Source organism: Gadus chalcogrammus, chromosome 10 (assembly GCF_026213295.1).
Source record: "Gadus chalcogrammus isolate NIFS_2021 chromosome 10, NIFS_Gcha_1.0, whole genome shotgun sequence".
Taxonomy (NCBI): domain Eukaryota; kingdom Metazoa; phylum Chordata; class Actinopteri; order Gadiformes; family Gadidae; genus Gadus; species Gadus chalcogrammus.
In genome coordinates, this window is record NC_079421.1 from 5,639,831 (window position 1) to 5,661,411 (window position 21,581).

Sequence of the window (21,581 nt, forward strand, 5' to 3'; positions counted from 1 at the left end):
CTAATCAGCAAAATCAGAACCAGCATCAATGGAAAATGACTTGAGCAAAATATATTATTTTGAAGGCCTTTTTGCCCCAGTCTGACCCAACGGATACAACATAGAAAACCGAATCAAGATTTACCAGCAGTACATCGTCGCTTCTCATTGTCAGATTTGATCAGTGCGCATTACTGTATACTAGACACTATACTAGAATTTACGAGACTCCTCAGTGACCGAGCAGCAGATAGGCAAAAGCAGAAAATAAATTAATACGAATAAATTCAAGAAAACATTCACATTTATTTTTTCATTCAGACCATGAAGTGCAGCTGTAGTTATGAAAAGTTTCAGCGTGAAAACAAGATTGAGCCGAGTGGTGATGGATATGGGAATGAGAGAAAGCGCCAGCGACACAGAGCGATGACGAAGCATCAATGACACCACCATCATCCTCAGAGAACAGGTCAACAGAAGACACCTGGTGTCTTTACACCCAACCCTTTTGATCGCCCAAATTAATCCGGGACAGCAGAAGAGAGCCCCCCCCCCCACGCGTCGTAACGTCTCCCCTGATTCGGACGGATGATTCGAATATTAGCACTCATCCCGGGTTGACAATCAGAAATCAGGTCAATGCCGAGGTTGATTAAAACACACAGGTAGCTCTCGATTGACTGTCAGCGTAATGGTTGTCATTGCAGCGTTGGTTATGAAGGCCGGGGGGGGTCCCCCCCCCCCCCCCGGGGGCAGGACGGTTCAGGCGTCTCTCTTCTTGATGATGAGCGGTCCCACGTTGTCCCCGGTCTCCTCGTTGTGTTTGGCGTGGGCCCCGTCGCAGTACGGGAACTAGAGGAGGGAATCGCAAGACTCAGGTTAATAAAAAGAATTCAGTCACATCAAACTTACATTAAGGGCATTTATCAGACGCTATTATCCCAAGAGGCTTACAATAAGTACATTTGTAAGAAGGAAGAAATTATATACCGCTGTGGGGACAGTAAGGATGTTCATAGAACCAAGTGCCAAGATCTAACAATCGCTAGGTTAACCCATTCCCCGTATACAATAAGATGAACAGTGAAACAAGAATAAAATAAGACAGATGCTGCTGAAAATATCACTTTGGGCTCCGTTGACCATTAATGGACATGCCATTATTTACAAGATTTTACAGACTGAAAAAGTGAATTGAAAAGTGGGTTATGGTGTTGAACCTAACGGATAGACCTAGTAAAAAAAAAAGCAGGTTTTACCGTCTCTAGTTGACCAAACGTCATTGTCTCTTAAAGTGACAAGGGGATTTGCATAATTGAGCAGCAGGGGATCAAACAGTCTAAACACAAACGCACATCAGCATATCCCAGCAGCTCATTTCCATGACTAAACAGGACGGACAACAGTGATCTAGACCCTGTGTGTGTCTCACACATGTATGCTCTCCTCCCACAATGCACTGCTTTTACAACATTCTCTTAGGTAAAGCACACAAATGAGATTCTAACTGAAATAAAGTCCAATGTCTTGAAAGGTTAAACGCCAGGGTCAATAGGATTTGACCCATTTCTGTAGCCTGCTCTTCAGGTCAGTGATTCGTCTAATTAGCCCATTAGTAGTAGTAGCTACAGACAGCTTCCATTACAATGGTCTTCCCATCTTTGAACCATTTAGCAGGGATTTCTAATCTCATACATTATTTAAAGGGGACATATTATACCACCAGGTGTGTGTGATTAGCCTTACTAGACGTTTTTAAAATCTACCCCATATGACATCACTAGTGGGTGTGTCCACCTAGATCTGTGCTGGATAGATCAGTCTACCAGCCTACCCAGTGGACTGAAGTAAACGTTGCTCATCTATCCAGCACAGATCTAGGTGGACCCGCCCACTAGTGATGTCTTATGGGGCAGATTTTCGAAACAGCTTGTAAGGCTAATCACTCACACCTGGTGGTATAATATGTCCCCTTTAATCTCATTTCAATACAGCCGGGGTAGCAAGAGCATTTTAAACTAGGTGAAAACGAACAAGCGAATCCAGAAAGTGCTGTCCCTCCAAAGACTGAGAAACGCAGTCCAATTTATCTAATTGTTCCAGAAAATGTAATGTGGAGCAAGATTAAATACAGACCTTTCCCTAACACAGGTTCCAGGTCTGTCGTTTGATTGCTCCATTAATTCAGGCGGGCCTAACTGGACAATTGGCTGGCCTAGTGACGCCCATTAATTGTCATCGTTCAGATTAACCACACACGCTTTAGGACATGCTACCGGGTGCGGTGGTTAGGGGTAGTGGGACTGAGCAGCAGCCGGGGAGCAGCAGACCTTCTTGGACTTCCAGCAGCGGCAGTAGACAGCCTTGGTGCCGATGTCCTCCATGTCACAGCTGTGCACCACCTTGGGGCTGTCCTTGCTGATGCAGGTGTTGACACGGCCCTTCTTGCAGCTGCGCCCGCTCAGGTAGCTGCTGAGGAGGAAGCCGCCCGCGGCCGCCACCACCGCCACGGGCACAGCCACGATCAGCTGGTCTGCAGGGAGGGAGAGGGTGAGACACGCTATACAGGAGGAGGCCGAGCTCGTACAAAGAGGAAAGCATCCATGGTCCAAGGCGAGAGCCATGGTCCTGAACACTGTCAGTTTTTTAAATTAAATCGATATCCCTTATGCAAACCAACATCTATGGAAAGCCCTCCTTCAGGAGCGACCAGCAATAATGTTTGTATTCTGATGGACCATAACAGTGAGAAGAGGCTGTAGGATCTCTGGAGGGCTTTGTATACCACATGTTGCCTCCCAGCTCCAGTAACCTGGGTCCTGTTTCTGTTGAGCTGGCATGCTCTTCATGCAGTTTCTCTCCCATCTCCCAAGACTAAAGGCACGTTGAGCCTTAGCCTGTTAGATTGTAAAGATAGACTTAGAGAAAAGTGTGTACAAAGGATAAATATAAAGAATGAGAGATACGTCTCTGTTCTCCACAGGAGGCCTGCCTCCGATATACTTCAAACAGTAAAGAGCCTTCAGTAAATTACATTTACAACAAGGTACATCTTATTGAACTAAATGCTACCACGGTGCTTAAGGCAAAACGTCCTCATTCAATTCCAAATTAGCAAACCGGACACAACCAATTAAAAAGGCCGATTTGAAGTGGAGCAGTCACTCCCTACCCCTTCCAATAGCTAATCCCTGCGCCATTATTAAACCACAGAAATATGCACCTTGATTCCTTTGCAAAACTACACACTCGAAGGATCCTACCTTTATAAAAACAGATCATATTAGATCAACCGCGCTCGTAGGCAGTTTGCATTGCTTTAGTAAAAGTTGTGCTGACTTTCTCGTCGAGTTTAACAGTAACTTGCAGATTATTGTACCAGCCGATTATCTTTAAACGTACAGCCAGTCTCATGTTGGTCCGATTGGTCTCCTTCCCAACATTAGTAATTCAAAACACAGACCACAAAGTGCCAGAGCCGAGCGTCCACTGTGTGAACGCCTTAAAGTCAGTCAGACACAAGGTTTAAATCTGGGACTAGAGAGAATTAAAAAAAAATTGACTGTGTTGGTAGAAGACTAACCTACGGGATTAACACAGAGGATATGCAAGCTTGTCTGCACGTCTTACAAATAGACTTGATTTAAGAGCGAGGGAGAAGACATGTTGTTGTGATCGGTAGGTAATGACCAGAGCTGCTGGTCCAAGTGTGTGAACTGTCACATATATCCAGTGCAGCCACACAGGGCTACAGGTTAGCTAACATAGACATCAGCCCCTTAAACATAATCCATAACCGACCTTCAGAAATAGTTCGGAGAAAACAATGAAGCTGTTATGGTCTTCGTTATCAGGTCTGCTCAGCACCAAGACAAACATTTCAGATTTATGGTTATTAATGTGATCTGTGGAAGAGTAAGTTAGCATCAGGCTATGCAGCAAAGCTAAGCCACATTGTCGTGATGAATAACCACTTAAATTACCTTTCGATATCCTGAATCCAGCGCTTGATAAGGTAGGCATGGTCATGTTGGTTCTGTTGGAGCTCGTATCTGCTAACCCAACAAGGTCACTGGCGAGCTTCCGTAGTCCGAACTCTGCCCTATGTAACGCACTGCCTCGTTAGGTGACGTCACGGGGACCGCAGCCAATCAGGACCAGAGCCTCACACGGTAGCTTGTACCAGATATGGTTCATACGCACCAGTAAATATATCAACATTATCATTTATTAGTTTACAATAACGACTTTATTAGTGAATGCATTTTCTTTTTGTAAACGCATAGAAAATAACACTTTAGATATTGTAAACTATTAAATGTTTCTTACTCAATATGGATCGATACGATAAAATGTATTTGATTTTTCATCGTAAGTGTGCATTCAAGAAGCGTATACCTTAAAGAGTCCTACATTCTCAGCATGGAAGTTCTTAGACAAATTCATCAGTTTTATCTTGGAATATTGTTCCTGATAAATTAAAATTGAATCTAACATAACCCAAATGACCAGTAAATCAATAATAACACCCCTCTCAATAAGAACACCTTCTCCTCGATCCAGCGTTGGAATTACTTCATTATCCAAGTAAGAATCCCTTAATTATGTAAATGAAACCTAGTCATAGGGTCAGGGACCGCCTAACAATGGCCCTGGAAATTAGTCAAAACAGGAGCCGGAGGTTTTATTACACAGTTTAATCAACACACAAAGCTCAACGAGCCTCTCAGGTAATTCAATATACAGAAGTTTTGTGCGAGGAGAGTGGGATCTCCTCGCTCCCAGAGCCCAAGCCAGTCCTGTAGCCTTTAAGATATTAGCCTCTAATTTAACAATAGCAAAATAATATTTTAAAAAAAGTTATGGGATTCAAAAAAAAAAAAAAAAAAACTATTAAAATTAAATTAAAACCAAACGGATTACCTGGTGTAGAACTTCCACGTCGTGAATGTCGGTGGCGGTGATATGGGGAAAGTATTGGTTTGTGCGTTTGTGTGAAAAGGGCGGACCTTTGTTCTATGGCCACAGTGAGGCGGGGAGTGGAAGGGTGACCAGATCAGGTCAAGTCCTTTCATAGAATGGAAGAGGAGACCAGAACAGCCCGTTTACATTACGTTCTCCATTTCACACATCCTGCTATGATTTTTTTTAGAATTTGTTAAATAGATTTCCTCATAGGAAATTCAACGTGCCCCCTTGACACGACTGCCAAACCCGCTTGCTTGAATCGTCACCTCTACAGTCGGTGATGAGGCGTAGAAAAAAAAAAAAAAAAGAATACAAAGAAAAATGTAAATCAAGAAAGAGTGCAGAGCGTAAACATGATCCCTCTACCCCGAGTCCCTGTCCCCAACGCGGGGTGGGGGGGGAGCAGGTCCCCTAAGCTTAACTGATGGTAAAAGGAATGCTTAAAGTGATCAACGTTTGGAGTCAGCGAGTGAGTGAGGGAATTGGCGCACATGGGTTCAGAACTAGGAGATCAGGGCGACTGGTGTGTGGCACACTGTCCACACGCCGTGTGATAGGAAGGACGTGACCAAATCAAATAAAACAAAAGGGTACCATGGCAGGGTGGGGTCGGGGTCACAGGGGTGAGGGGGGCGGGGCGTGTTTTCAATATCGAGTTGAAAATATGTACAGCAGAGTGGGCGGGGGGGGAGGGGACAGGGAGACACCGAGAGCCCCGGGGGGAGAGGGAGTTCTACAGGTGCTCTGGTGGGGGGGGGGGGGGGGGGGGGGGCGTGGCTCAAAGAAAGCACTCCAATGGAAACCAACAAGATCTTGTTTTAAGCTTTTTCATTTGTACTTTTTTTTGTTGTTGTCGTTTGTTTTCTCTTTACTTCAAAGTTCCCCTAGCCTTCAGTCGTAGAGGTGGTTGGCCATGGTTCTTCTCCAACACTACATTGCATACTTTTGTGTCCATTCCCGCGCTATTCTGTTGTACCTGCGATGAAGAGACGAGAGAGAAGAGTGTTAGCGCTTTGTCGTGTCTTTAATGGTTCCACAGGGCTGGTGGTGATCTCATCCAGCAGCTCTCCTCTGTAGTGGCTCCCTGAACACAGCCCTTCAGACAGAGCTGCTCTCCAGGGCAGCACACGTTATAGGAGGAGGGTTTAATTAGGGCCGTCCCCCACTAAGGATTTGCATAGTCTGATATGATTTGTCAGAGCAGAGACAACTACAGCAGATAGTCAAATCACTTATATGTGTATTTTTTATAAATGCAGCTAAATAACGTCTGTTAATGTCAGCGTCTGCTTATAGTTTGACAGAAAATAAAGGCTACTATAAGCCTAAATATACACCAACATAATGTACCGTAATTAATGTAACACATCAAGAGGCTCTGTGGAGACCGAGAGCTCAGTTCAGTCTGATTACGTATGGCATCAACATCCAACCCTGGAAGACAAACCCCCCGTCGATAACGACAACATAGAGGCGTTTGACTGATTACTAATTAAAAATACATTGGAATGACGCAGATATTCAGAGTATAGCAAAAGTGAGAACACACTCCCGCCATAACGGCAGAGAGAATAATTTACCCCCCGAGTGGTATGATGTGCAGCTGAGGGTGGCCGCTTGCATTTAAAAAAAAAAATCTTGAATGGTTAAGAAATAATGGCAATTTTAAATGTTTTTGTTCATGTGGTTTAAAAAATAAATAAATGATTGGATAATGCCACCGTCATTACACAAAGGGCCTATCAAAAAAACAATAGGGACTTTTATTCATTGTATTATTATTCAAAGCAAAACATAACAGTAAATTGCAGAGGAGACAGAGTCAAACCCATACAAAAACCACATTGTCTAACTTGTAGGCTATTCTTTCAAGAAGCATCATCACAGATTTAGCACCCACATGCTCCCAGTGGAATGACTCTCTGATACTGTTTTCCCAACAGATTATAAGACTATTATAGACAAAAGGTCAACTAAGTGTCTTTCTATCGATGATTTGAGTCGAGGTCACTTCTAATGTTTATATAACAATTGCATGGCATGAAACTGATACCATTCCTATAGACCAGGATGTTTAGATCGCTTATGAAAACACTATTGTTGTTACCCGCGATTCACAATGTGTGAGCATCAAGAGGGAACGTAAATAGTGTCCTAATAAGGGATTTGGTGATTTCCTAGTTAAAATTAAATGCAATAATAATCAAATCTGGCTGCAACTGATTATAAGAGCAACTTGTTTTTGTAATACAAAAACAAGTTGCTCTTATAATTGTTAAATAAATGTTAGAAATGTAAAACAAAAGTTTCAAGAGTTCAAAGTGATGCATAAAATGTGCTTTTTTTGTTTGACAAGCGTTCAACAAAAATAAATGTATATACATTTTGTAAAGCTCAGAACAACCTGATAATTACATTTCTTTAGTGTTTGCTGGACCGACCATCTAATAAGATCTAACTCTCTTTCTAGGAGGGATTAGGAGTCCCTCCTGGTAGAGGTGAAGCCGGTACTTACTTGTCCCTGTCCGTCTTGTAGATGCGGGCGATCTCAGGTACTAAGGGGTCGTCTGGGTTCGGATCACACAGCAGAGAGCAGATGGAGAGGAGAACTGCAGAAGGGGAAGAGCCACAAGATGAACGCGTGAGCGGGGGCTACTGATAGACCTGGTCCATAGAAGTGACTGAGCAGATGCAGCGCAGCCCTCGGACGGGGAGGAACGTCCAGTTCACCACGGTGCTAGTAAAGCTCCTCCTATGTTGATAGATGGTCCATTAGGAAGCCTTTTGTCAGGGCCAATGCTACGGTGGCCATTACTGTGGTTCACACAAAGACACAGAACAATAAGGCCTGATGGCTCCTAAGGGACCACCCCAGAATAGAGGGCCACAAACGCTGAGCAGGACAGAATGGCTCTCAAACTAATTCAGTTGTTTTGTGTTCAATGTCACCGTGTGAGATGTATTCAGACACGGATCTATAAAGGGGAACTTTAAAAGCTTGTTTGGGGTGATGAACCCATTGTTCACGAACAAAAGAAGACATAAATATCCATGTTAACATGAACAAGATTCCCTTATTACATGATCCTTTTTACACATTCATGACGAATCATTAATAAAAGATAGGTTCTGCTTGCAATATTCAATTATTCAACAAATCATCTTAAAAATGCAACGCTACAAACATAGGCAAACACACACACTTCAGTTATGGCATGCACTAGGACTGCGCGATATGACGATATATTTCGTGTGACGAAATAAAAACTATCGTATGATATTATGCTCTATTGTTTATTTCGTCTTGTCGCAAATCACAGTTGACGGTAATATTTTTCGTAATTTGGACGACGCTTTAGGTTCTTCCTCATGGCACATGAAGGCAACACAAACAAACATGGAAGAGGGTGAAGGTGACACAGAACGGGGTAATTCCGAACAGGTGCACTCCGACCAGCCAAGACAAAACGAGGAGCTCGTACCTAAAAGAGGGGCTACTTCTGTCGCATGGACGTGGTTTGGGTATGAAAAGTCTGACACGGACCAGAAAAACGTATTTTGCAAAGAATGCCGCAGACCGGTCCCCTCAACAGACTCAAACACCACTAACCTCTTTCAACATCTACGCAAGAATCATGTCAAACAGTACGCAGAGTGTCCAACGATGATATATTTATTTTGTTTGCGGCACTTTGGTTGTTTTCATATAATGCTGCTATAATTCAAACTTGGAGTGTTTTTTTACTTGTTATATTCTATCTCTTTTTGTGAGCCTTATTTTGCTGCTATAGTTTAAACTTGAAAGTGTTCCATGATTGAATTTGGTATTCTATATACCAATAGTTAGGCCTGTATTCATTTTTGTTTGCTGCTACAATTCAAACAGTTCTACTGTTGAGTATTATATGGTTGGTTTTGATATTTTTTACCATATTCGAATTTTAGGCCTATATTTTGTTTGCAACTATAGTTGAAGTGTTTTCTTTTTACTTTTTTATACATTCATATTTTAGATTTTGTTACATGCTTAATTGAAAATTAAGGTATTAAATATAAGGAAAAAAATAATCATGAGTAATTTACCTTTATTAGTCAAGTATATAATTCCAAATGTAATACGAAATAAGCCTTTCCATGTGGTCATTTTATTATATAAACTATTCATTGAATTTACAGAAAATGTGCTATATCGTGATATATATCGTTATCGGGATAATGAATGACTTATATTGGGATATGATATTTTGGTCATATCGCACAGCCCTAGCATACACTTCAGTTAGTAAAAAGAATAAATAACCTTCCCCGTTCATGACTCGAAGCTTCCCAGAGAAGTGCAGTCCCACAGGGTCCAGTCCCCCTCCCCCCTTCACAGATTGTATTATTAGCTACATTAGCTGTTTCACTGCACTTCTAAACACTCCCCATGCTAAATAAGCATGTGTTTCAAGGTTAAACCGTGTTGCCACTTTCGGGGCAAACTTAACACACAAAAGGCTGTTTGGGGTAGTGTGTGTGTGTGTGTGCGTGCCGTAAACCTGAGAAAGAGTACGAGTTACCTGACCTACTATGACCTATTAAACGCCCGCACTCAACAGCTCACAAATCACCTGTGCAATGTTTACTGGCTGAACCACTAGAGGACCTCAATAGGGGCTGCCCCACTGCCGCCCGTTACGTTCTGGGGTCCGTTACAAAGAGGCCGAGGTTGTTTAAGCCAACACAGCACTCTGCATAGAAAGGCCATAAGTCACTGACCCAATAGGCTATATTATAGTTAAACCTGCCCTTCCTAAGCATGACATCACACAGCCTGATCAACCAAGGGATGTGCCTCTCTTCTGGTCAGTGGAGAGCCATGCCTGGTGAAACCTTGATGCACGTGTCCTCCTCTCCCCCAGGGGAGAGGGGAGGATCTGAGGGGAAGGGGGGGCCTACCTTTGGAGATGGTGAGAGCGGGAGACCACTGTGACCGCAGAATATCAAGGCAAATGCTGCCGTTGCTGTTGATATTTGGGTGGTAGATTCTTGTGGTGAATGCAACCTGTGGATGGGACACACAAGACATTGGCATGATGGGCAAAGGACAAGGCAGCGCGTCTGTGGAGGACCACGGACCATTCAAATGCTTATATTAGGGTAGCCACTTCCATTCTATGGCCATATTTCATAGCCATATTCTCTATCGAGTAATCATCGGATTAAAGAATTTATCTAAACAAGGAACTTTTCATCCAAAAATGTATAAAACAATTTTATATGGCTTTGCCTTGGACAGATAAAGAGATAGCGGAATATGAGAAACCGACATGTAATCATTATTTAACATAATACCTAAAAGGTAAGACATAGCAATATTCTCAATTTTTCTTTCAGGTTGCACCCTCAAAAGTCGACAAATGAGTCTCAGAGCTCTTGGCTCTTCAGTTTTTTGGTCACCTTCATTTGTATAATAAAAACATAATAAAAACGGCTCCATTGTTATTATAGTCTCCGAGGGTTTCATTGTCGACAGGATTAACCTCGGTTTGTTAACTGACGTTTACTGGCTAGCCTGTAGGGCTGCGGTTATACAATAACGATCGCCTCCCAGGAACACCCCGAAATTAAAACTGATAGAAATGTAAGGCAGCCTAATGCTGCGTATTTAAAAAGGAGCAAATAAAAAGCTTGCGCATCTTGAAAGTTCTTTAAATGACAAAGATTGTGGATTTGCAACAGATATTCCCACTGAGGATTCCAGCGATGACCCAGTGAACCGAAGAGGTGCTCATCGTTAGGAGTCCCGTATGTCGCGCGATGTAAACCTTCTGAGGAGAACAAGTGAGGCCGCCTCCGGCAGCAGCACTCCTCTCTATTGAGTCATCATTTCGGTCAATATTTCTACACAATAGGCACAACTACAAAGTTGGTTCCCTGCCCTAAATAGCAGCCTAACTTCAACGCAGTTAAAACAGGTATGCCTCCCGTTTCAAAAAGTACCTAATTGTCCTTCAACATTAAAGACTGCAGTTTAGAAGAGTATCCCGTAGCTCTGCAACCCACAAGAGCAGGTGAGAAACGTTGTGACCAGTGGTCGCAGACTTGAGTGTAAAACGAGTGCACAACAAAACAGCATTTTTCAATGTTTTAATCTATTAGGGACATTTTGAAACGTTGACGTATCCTGGGCAATGGCTTTTTAGTTGGGCTATTGTTTATAGCCGGGTACTTTTGTAAATATCAACCAAACGATGACTTTATAGAGAGGAGTGCTGCTGTCCGCCTGTCCCTTGGGCATGTAGACATCACTAGACACATGGGACTCAGAACCGTGATCTCCACGTAATGCGGTCTGACGCGTTCCCCGCGTCCGATCGCTGTAATTCTGAGCTTCAATATCCAATGCCATCATCAATACTTGCAAACTGCATGAACTGCTATTCTGTGATTGTTGTCATACAACAGCACAGCATTAGCCTGGTTCTACCAGAATCTTGTACTTCACTTCATTTCATTTGTACAGAGAGTCTGGACCTAATCAATTGACAAACGTTAACTCACTTGAAGGCGGGTGTCTGTTGAAGTTTAAAATGATTGGATCTGCCCAGTGCCACTCTGGATATGCCATAACCAATCGCTAACGTTTGGTTGTGACGTATGTCATGCGCCGGGAATCACGCGCAGGTTGTACACAAACCAAACACCTTGCGCGTCTGCACGAAAATGTCCGTCAACGACAGCTGCAGGTTTTGTTCGTCGAATTTAATTTATCAGGGAAAAATTGCACATTGTAAATCAACTACCGACCTACAACAACAACTCAAACTGGCGTACGACTTTATCGTCATTGTTCTCAGAAACGCCCTCTGTTCGCTGATTGGTGGCCGCTGTGGCGGCACCAGAAAACCAAATTACATACAGCAGGTCCAGACCTAGTCTGGTACTTAGGCGGGTGGAGCCAGGCTAGCACAGCATCACTATGCTGCTATAAATGTCAATTTCAGATTTGATGTCATGTCGTTCCGGGCGGGTGGCCAATATTGAAAGACTTGACCAACGTGGCGAATCGGTGGCGAAAAAAACTATTTTGGTCTCAGCAACAATGCACCTATTTAATTATATTTCCTGCTTCAAAACTTGGCCAAAATACAAATATAATATCAAATGTTTTCATAAGATGAATGCATGTTTGTATTTTTGATGGTATTTCTGAATACCCCTGCGGCAAACATCCCAATAAACACTGTCAATCAATGTAGCATCAGCCCAGATTCTAGCCTACACCTGTAAAATTCGAAAGGTAGCAAGAAGGAGGAGAGTACCTAGGACTCCAACAATGAGTGTATATAGCAGCCAGCAGGGCAGAGCTCTATTAATAATGGACGGGTTATCTACTCAGCGCGGGATCCATAGGATAAAAACGCCAAAGCAGGCTGCTGGCTGTTGAAAACAGTCGGTGGGATCGGTGCTTTTAACTGTTCTCGTGGTCGGCCTTCCAGAACAGTACCCGTTTCTCTTCAGGTGTTTCTGTGTGCTGCGGTACGGCGGCTGTGAAATGCCACACGTTTTGAGCAGCAAGCAGACGGCTCATTTAAAGCATTAGCAGACTTCTGTAGCTTTTGGTCTGGGGGAACCTCCATGCCCAACCTCTCTGGCAGCAGACTCTGCTACCAACAATGAATACTACTACTAACCCTAAAGTGACTGGAGCCCAAAGAACCTGAAGTGAACGCAGCCAAGATGTAGTGATATTGAAAGCACACATTAAACGTGTTAAAAGTAACGCGTAACACGAAAAAAATACATTTTCCGCATCAGAGTGATCGATGATGGTGACTAATTGAGGCAGTGCTAGCCATGTAAATTAATCACCTTAATTTACCATTCATTTCCTTAAATCATTTTCAGGTCAGGGTGATGGAGGAAGGCCAGTTTGAAAAGGTTTGTTTGGATTTGTTTGGATTTGAACACTGAAATTGAAGGGGCATTTCTAATGTCGGGTGGCAGTTGAAGAGAAGCCTGGATAAAACAGATTCTGATAACGGTCAACCACACCGGAGCCCTGGGAGACCACGGTTTAGCAGAGGGTTCTCTCTGTCCGTCTGTCTGTCTGTGTTTGTCTTACCTTTGGCGGTTTGAAGGGGTAGTCTGTGGGGAAGTGAATGGTCAGGAAGAATACCCCGCCTTGGTAAGGACTGTCGTTCTACAGTGAGGGGAAAAAAAAGAATAGATAATTAATCACAGAAACTACGTTTTGAGACAATTGTGAAAGAAAATGGTCCACTTACGTGGTACATTGTGTTTAGTATAATGTTTTATGCATAGAAGCGTAAACGTATTTTAAAGGAATTACTTACAGGTCCCATTATTGTGGCTTGCCAGTGAAACACTGAAACAAAGCAAAGACAGATTTGGGGGGTGAGAAACCATGCCTGAAGTCATTTCCACATTACACATTCTCTGTGTTGCATTTGCCAAGATTGTACCACTAATCTGTAAAAAGCAGACAAATCATCAAACTACAAATTTTATAAGAAGAAATAACAGTTCCAATACTGTGCAGACCACATTTGTTTTGATTCATAATCTGAAAATTGCCCAGCATGAATAATTCTTCATTGTGGTTGAAACCGGCACTGACTGTAACATCAAACATCGAAACCATGGAAACTATGAGTTATATAATGTTGGTTGGCATCTGGAATTGTTTACTGAAGACTATTTTGTTCGGGAATTTAAAAGTATTACTGTCAAGCTAATCAAACATTTAAATGTAAATCCTGTAAACACAGCCTTCAAGACCACATTTATGTAAGGGATCACTGAGGACATAAACTAAATGTGACTGAAAATACCTCAAAGCAAATGGATAGCAAAATCTCACACACACACGCGCGCACACACACACAAATCAATTTTAATCTAAGCATGACCCCAAGAATGGATGTCTAATGATGACACAGACTTCATAATTACTTGTTGCAAAGTTATTAAAACCCACAAGGGTTCATAATTGAATTGAAAAGGGTCAAAGGGATCCATGTGTATTGCAACAAAAAAACCAACTTGTTTATATTATAGGACAACAGATCTCATCATTAGCTTCCTAGGATTTCATTAAAGGCTTTTAGGGCTGAAGTAGTCTGTAATCTTAGAAATGAGTACGTAAATTTCACTTGCTTTTTATTAACCATTTGAATGAGCTACAGGAAGATGTCACAATGATTATAATCCAAGTCAAAGAGGAATAATGAACAGAAAATACTTTTTGATAAAATGCTGTTATTGCATGTATTGTTAGAGGAATCCAATACCAACTATTCACTATTAATACAAAAGGTTCTTCATCACTCTAAAAAATGCTGATCAAAACATCTATTACTTCACATGTTCATTGAGAACTTGTATTATCAATGACACACAAAAGAGAATGGAAATGATTTGGGCTGACAATCGCTACGGTTACTTTCCTAAGGAAAAAAACCCTTCTTCATCTAAAACTTTCAGGGCAGGGGGGACATATGCAAACTGTTGCATTGTATTTACGAGTGACTGGCTATATTGTGTAAGAAATATCGTTAATTATGAAAATTATTCACGGCTGCAGTTATATATATATTATAACTTAATATATTATAACTTCATTATTATGAAGTTATAACAATCAGACACATAAGAAGGGGTCAAAATGCCCAGTTTCTTACAACTCTGAACCTGTTAAGGAGGACTTGTAGTCTACTTAGTGACTATTTACTCCACACCATGTAAAATCAGTAGTTTGTGTGGCAGAATCTGCTTAAAAAATGACAAAAGTGTGTTGGCATTCGTCTGCGATGCTCCATCAACTTCACTTTTAAACACCCGATGGGCTTGGAGTATGACCGTATAAAATGTGACACTTTGGCACGCTTCGGAGTGTCACCCACTGGGACCCATTACATCAAAAACGAACAAAACGTAGACTCTAATCGCCCGACGTGATGTCTTTCTACTATGCGATGCTGTCTGAGCGCTCGCTGTGCCTCGTCTGGTGCGACCCGCTATACATCAAAGCTCTGCTGTAACAGAGTCAGACTCCGAGCATGAAAGGATCTGCAACACACTGACCTCCAACATACAGCACTTACATGCTACTTAGGCGATCAGGTAAAGTAGAGAGCAATGCGGCAGATGGGTTGTAGTTGTCCCACGCGTCGGTTGGTCGTAGAGTTTGTCGAATTTTGGTCTACAGGATGTTCTTTGGGGGACTACAGCCCTATAAATGATAGACCATGCTAAATCCATTGAATACTCCCAATTGGTGTAAATAGGGAAGGATCCCTGAATGGGACTGATGTGTCCCAAAGAGGGAGAGGCCTCAATGACATAAGGCCAGTCCCAGTCCGAATTCCACTTAAATTGGTGGGACTAAAACCCTGTAGATGTGCTCATATCTAATGTAAATGTATAAATGAAAGTCATTATATTCTATGGGTTGAAATTGGATTCAAATTGAAATTGGCAGCTGGCTAGAGTGCACTTGTACTCTGAACAGAAGGCTTGGTTGTGTTTGAAGAGGCGGGGGGGGGGGGGCAGGGTGCTCTCAAACACAGGGGCTACTAGAACAGGGAATTTATTGAGAACCAGTCATCTCTAGATCTCAAGTTTAGCAAACCAATAATATGCATCAACTTCATTTACAATTCCTGACATTTTCCCAGCTCAGTACAAACAACTGGGACGCAAACGTTCAACTTTATGAGGAAATGGCTACTGTTCAGAGTGAGGTAAATATCTCACTGGCTTGATTTGTCTATACGCTGCTAAAAGACAACAAATTATTGAGCGTAGGTGTGCATCTAAAGCCAACTTTTGTTTATACAAGATATTTTATGTGCCGTTTGAACCTCAGGCTAGGAAAATTGCTTCCAGATGCTGATCTTACTTCCATATAATCTGCCCCAGTAATTTACCTGCATTTGGTGTGTGTATTTTTGGGTGATTCTGTCTGTGTCCTTATTCACAAAACCTTAAAAACGTTGCCTTAAGAAATGCCTATGTTGATAGGAAAAAAGGCTGACCTATGGGCACATGTGTAGGAATTTCGTAGAACAGGCTTGAAGTCCTGTCTGAGAAAGACGTTTTTAGGAAGTAGAAGCATAATGGGATTTGAGTAAAAAGATATGGCAGACTAAACTAAACTAAACTAAAAAACTGGGGACGTCATTGCAGACTGGAGAATCTAAACCACTGACCATTGACACCGACAACAAACTAGTTCCCCGTGGATCTTGGTGAGAGGATAAGGAAATGCGTAGCCCGGAGCACGACACACTTTGTGTGCAAGTTAGTTGGGAAGGGCTAATCACACACTTGGCGGTGACCTACTGATCCATTACAACTTAAATTACATAGAAAATGGACCACCAAGAGGAGGGGTGACGATATGTGCTGTGGGCGTCTCAGAAAGGTAAAGGTCTACTTACTGTCCTCTCCTACTGGTCCCGCAGAGCACTGAGCAGGCGGGTCCCGTGCCAAGTCAGTCAACTCCTGAGACAAAGAAATGAAGCCAGTGTTGTATTAGGAGGACCTTAGTAGCACAATTATTACTCGCATACACCAATGTGCATAAAGATACTCACTGTGTGCAAGAACATATCAACATGAAATATGTTACTGCTGGATATAGCAATGCTGAATGCTAAGCTTGCTTGTATTATACTTTTACACATTTTGGAAGTAAAATGTAACGTCATACGCCATCTCTGAACTGATATGCGGCCCACATGACAGAAACTTAGATGACTTATGGGGCTAATGGTTTTACTGTAGGCATTGATAGCGGAGACACCGGCGTGAAGGCCCAATGTGTATGAAAATGCTATTCATCAACTTAATACAAATAACAGAACAGGATTATAGAATAGGATAGTGAAGGCACATCAGTAAACCATTACGTTGGGTCGTCTCACTACAATAGCTGGTACAGCGAATGTAGAGGCCAGCACATGAACCTACATGTGCAGCATTGGTTCAATTGAAAACAGAAGGGACAGAATAATATTAGTTTGAGCCCCGCTTCTGTTGACAGCAACATGACATCAAGGACCGACGACGCGTGGGACCCGCATCCAGACCGGCCACCTTTAGCTCCGGCTAGTCTGGTTTGAATAAGCCCTTAACTGTCAGACCATCCACCTTAAACTCAGACTAGAGGCTGGTTGAATTAGTCCTGAGCTGTCAGACCTTATAGACCGGCCACCTTTAGCCCCGGCTAGAGGCTGGTTGAATAAGCTCTTAGCTCCGGCTAGAGGCTGGTTGAATGAGCCCTTAGATCCGGCTAGAGGCTGGTTGAAAAGGCCATAGCCGTCAGACCATCCACCTTTAGCCCCGGCTAGGGGCTAGTTGAATAAGCCCTTAGCTCGAGCTGGATGCTGGTTGAATAAACCCTTAGCTGTCAGACCAGCCCGGTGACACCGCTAGCACACCCCTTGCTAGCGGTGTCACCGGGCTGGTCTAGCAGACTGGCTACCACCGTGACGCAGGCCAAGCGCACACCGGCCTTACGACCATCGATAACTGATCAACCCGTGGTTTGAACTGACTCACAGAACACATAAGTCCACCTCAAAATAAGGAGGCTCATATCACAGCCTGCTCGGCGGAGGAGCCCCAGCGCTGATCGCACAGGCAGCTAGCTCAGGGGCTAACAGGCTAGCTATCGCCGAGCTGAACACCGACACCAACAGACTGAGGATGACATCGATCCACGAAAAAAAAACACGTACATTAACTCAAACACTTTCCCTCGCATAAAAACCTGTGAAACACAGCTCCGATACATCGAGGTTTGTGTGTTTCAGATGGTCCCGTGGAAGTATCGTTAGCCGTGGACACGGGGACCAGCGACACAGACACGGCGCAGCGGCGCTGCCGCCGCTCCGGTCGGGGGCTTCGTCCCGTTACTTCACCAATACCGACCACCGGGATTAAGACCCTACTCAGTCTCCACCATGATCCCCATGTTGATTAAACACCTGATATGGAGTGGTGTTAGACAGTGGTACAGCAGGGCTGTGCTGGACGGGCCTTCCTCACCTTGTTGATTCTCTTCAGAGCCATTGTTGTGCTAGCGCTGCTGTCACGGAAAACGTGTAGCGGGTAAAATGGCGATGGGTGTCACTGTACGGTGGGTAACGCCGCTGATTGTAGGTCATAAAAGGCCGTCACTGTTCATCCGAATTACCGATTGATATTAGAAGACGCCACCGATAGGGTTTCGAAGCAAAAAGTGAGAGAGAGAGACACAAGAGGTAGAAGCACCAGAACCGTTACCGCGGTCCTTCCTCCTACTGCAGCGGCCGCCGGATCACTCACAATACTGCGCTGTGAATAAAACCCTTCCGCCGACATGCGCATCTTTACCGCTGGGTTTCGTTGAGCGCAGCCGACCGAGATAGAACCGTGCTTCTGGCTCCGCGCTCTCTGTGTTTGGACAGACATATAACAAGAAGGGTCAAAACCCCCAGTTTCTAACAATCCTGAACTCGCCGAACTTAGTGAATATTTACTCTGCTACAAACGAATTTAAACCATGTAAAATCAGTCGTTTCTGTGGAAGCAATAAACATCTTATTTTAAACGATGGAAAAGTGGCATTGTAAATATGTTTCAGGTTGTCTGCGAGCCGCCCACCACCGGGATCCATTATATTAAACATAAAAAATAAAACTCGTCTCTAATCCTCTGACGTGTTGTCTCTCTACAACGTGAAGCTTTCCTGTGTGTCCTGTGTGATTTTTCAGGCACACAGGAGACGTTAATGTCCACTCGACATATGTTGCACCAGAGCAGTATTCACATAACGTTTAGTTTTTTGTTCTTTATACACACCTCAACTGTAATTTATGTAATTGATATCTACATATATTCGTCGGCTAAAATAAAAAAAATTGTGGTACATTAAATTGAACGCACAATTTGATGAGGAGACGTTAATAATGCGTGTCGTATGTTCTCTGGGCTTTATGAAGCGCGGAGTGATATGATCGCATGGAAAAGTCAGGCTATCATCGCGAGAGTATCGTAGTCTCCCAGGGCTCGCTCGGCGTGAATGTAGGGAATGTAGGCCAGAGTCTCCATGTCCGGACCCGGGTCCGCATCCTGACCGGTCGTCCACTCCACCCAGACCCGTACCTCGTGCTAGGACACTTCAAAACCTGTTATAACATCATGAAGTTTTCTATTTTGAAAGACCTTTTCTATTGATCAATGAATGACGAGTGACGTTGAACGCTGTAAACTGGAGATCGTTCTCAGTGACCCTGTCCCTAGATCATGACTGTATTTTTAAGTTGGCTTATTTCCCCTTATCGTTGACACATCATTGTCATGGCGTCCTTAACGGTTGGACAAAGTGTTGTTTGTTGTTGCATCTAAGGCCAGGCGGATATACCGGATGTTTCGAGGTCATCTCCCTCATCGCGGATACAGAACGCGGTGGCGACCGGTTACTTTTGACGCGAGGCAGCGCGTTGCTGATGATCCCTCCGACAGTAGTCCTAGTCGAGCTCATGCTTGAGATGTGCTGAACACTGTGCAAGGGTACAACAAGTTCGAAAGAATGGAAAGTTTGTTTATTTAAAAAAAAAAAGATTGGAATTTCATTTCAATAAATAATATTTTTCTATATATTTTTTCCTTCAAACGGAACAACTCTTATTCTGGAAGACAATGTAATTCTGTTCCAATGACACTATGATAAAGTGTTTCGATGTTTTAATAGTCATCCAAAATAAGTGTCACATCCTAACTACAGATTTTATAAGCGCAACGAACTATAGGCTATTCGTTCTTTGATATTATGTATGACTATGCAGCCTATGTATACAACTGTACACGCTGTGTTATCTTCGTTTTAGGGGTTTGGTGGGAGAGGGGCGAAAAATGTATCTTATGATAGTGAAGGCAGACGTATGGCCTATACTGATTACGTGCACAATGCTCGCATATAGCGTGTGCGCCTATCTTTAGGCCTACAACTATCCGGTGGAGGTTTGGTGAATCCTGCAATGCGTCCACAGGGTGGCAGTGTTCGCCTTACTGTACGCGTGAGTATGGTTGGCGTGCGTTCCTATGAATGTGTCTCGGTGTGCGTGGGATTTCCTCCTCTCCCCATGGCGGGGTTTTGCCGGGGAGCACATGCACAGTGGCGTCCTCCGTCCCGGAGAGGTCGAACCTGCCTCTTGCGTGACTCCTCTCCCTTTCTCAGGGCGTCTCACTTGGCCCCAAAACACACATGCCACGGTAGCATGGTGCCCGTCTCTTCTACCTCCCTCAGGCTATTTTATCATTTATGCGGACATCAATCTCTAGTTGCAATGGTGATTCTGCGTTTACACATTTAAATACATACCGTGTATTATAAGTCATAATACAAATAATAATAATACTGGCGAGTGGTACAATGATGTGTCTCAGAAGAGCCTATTAAAAAGGGAGGAGGGGGCTTTCCAGAACGACATGCATCGGGGTCTTCCCAAAATACTCAATTAGAATTCAACCCCTCACCAAGGCATTGCCCCATTTCTAACGGGGGATGTCTCTGCTTCTATGTATAACCAAGTCAACGTGCGACACCAGGCTCGGACTGGTAATCTGTGATACCGGGCATTTGCCAGAAGGGCCGGTCCACATTTCGGCGTGCGAGGGCCGGCCCTCCTTCAATCATACCGGCCCCAATACTGATTATACGACCGCCTTACTTACCTGACAATACGGATAACTCAAAGAGCCCAAGAAAGAACCTAACGTCAAATTGTTGCAATGGTGCATCCAGTATATATAGCGCTTCCTTGTCATGCACATCTATGTGACGGTTGGTATATGGTATAATTTTCTATTTCTTCAAACTGTAAAATCCTGTTTCTTCAAACTGTACAATCATTGCAACAAACTAAATTAAAATAAAACTAAAATGCTTTCTTTAAACTAAACTACGATTTTCTTCTTATATTTGGCGAGTTTATGTTCGAATATTTTGCAAAAATATGTTGCGGTGCACGATGGGATTATACATCAGCGAACGTTAACGGTCCATGGATGCTGCGGATGTTGCTTCGCTTATATTTTATTTCTGTGGATGGGCTAAAAATCATGGAAAGAGTTGGCAAAAAGAAGAAAGGGGGAGCGGAGAAGATTCGGGACAAAAGGCAGAAATCTCTACAAGCTAAGGCGTCTGGATGTTTTAAAATAGATCGCTTGTTTGCTGTGGCCAGTGCTTCAACCGTTGCTGCTAGTGCCCCGACGTCCCTGCTGCTACAACCGGCGAAAACATGTATAGCCTAGTCATAGTATTTTGGTCATTGGGCTCCAGGGGCGAAATGAAAATCGCCCCAGACCTCTCCCATTGACTCCCATGTTAAATGCGTTTACTTCACAAAACAGAGCTCTCAATGCATTCTCTATGGCTTCCGGGAGGGCTCGCCCCTCCAAGTCTATTCATAAGTAAGTGGCTAACGCTGTTATTTGCGGTGCACAGTCGCCATCGACTGACCACTAGTGGTAATGAAGTGCGTGAATGGTCTCGACTTCCTATAGACAAGTTTTTGATAGACCCGTTTCCACTTTACTTCCTTAACGCAAACATAATCCATTGCTTGCTAGCAGGACTG

The 21,581-nt window shown here is 43.4% G+C and overlaps 2 protein-coding genes across 2 annotated transcripts in view; both read right to left on the reverse strand.

The window, feature by feature from the left end:
* Positions 1-4,085, reverse strand: part of zgc:110843 (uncharacterized protein LOC541492 homolog) — a 4,163-nt gene extending 78 nt beyond the window's left edge. Inside the window, exons 1-3 of the mRNA XM_056600162.1 lie at positions 3,963-4,085; positions 2,310-2,512; positions 1-831 (exon numbers count right to left, since the gene is read on the reverse strand). The exon at positions 1-831 is cut by the window's left edge and continues 78 nt beyond it. Of these exons, the coding sequence (XP_056456137.1) occupies positions 742-831; positions 2,310-2,512; positions 3,963-4,008 (339 nt within the window). The 5' untranslated portion in view covers positions 4,009-4,085 and the 3' untranslated portion in view covers positions 1-741. The remainder of the gene's footprint in view (positions 832-2,309; positions 2,513-3,962) is intronic.
* A 766-nt stretch (positions 4,086-4,851) lies between these two features.
* On the reverse strand, positions 4,852-18,309 carry ube2d2 (ubiquitin-conjugating enzyme E2D 2 (UBC4/5 homolog, yeast)). Its single transcript, XM_056600161.1, has 7 exons — positions 18,007-18,309; positions 16,395-16,458; positions 13,287-13,318; positions 13,055-13,132; positions 9,886-9,991; positions 7,463-7,556; positions 4,852-5,923 (listed from the first exon to the last, which is right to left on the reverse strand). The coding sequence occupies exons 1-7, from the start codon at positions 18,028-18,030 to the stop codon at positions 5,878-5,880; spliced, it is 444 nt and encodes a 147-aa protein (XP_056456136.1). The 5' UTR covers positions 18,031-18,309; the 3' UTR covers positions 4,852-5,877.
* Positions 18,310-21,581: the final 3,272 nt, after the last annotated feature.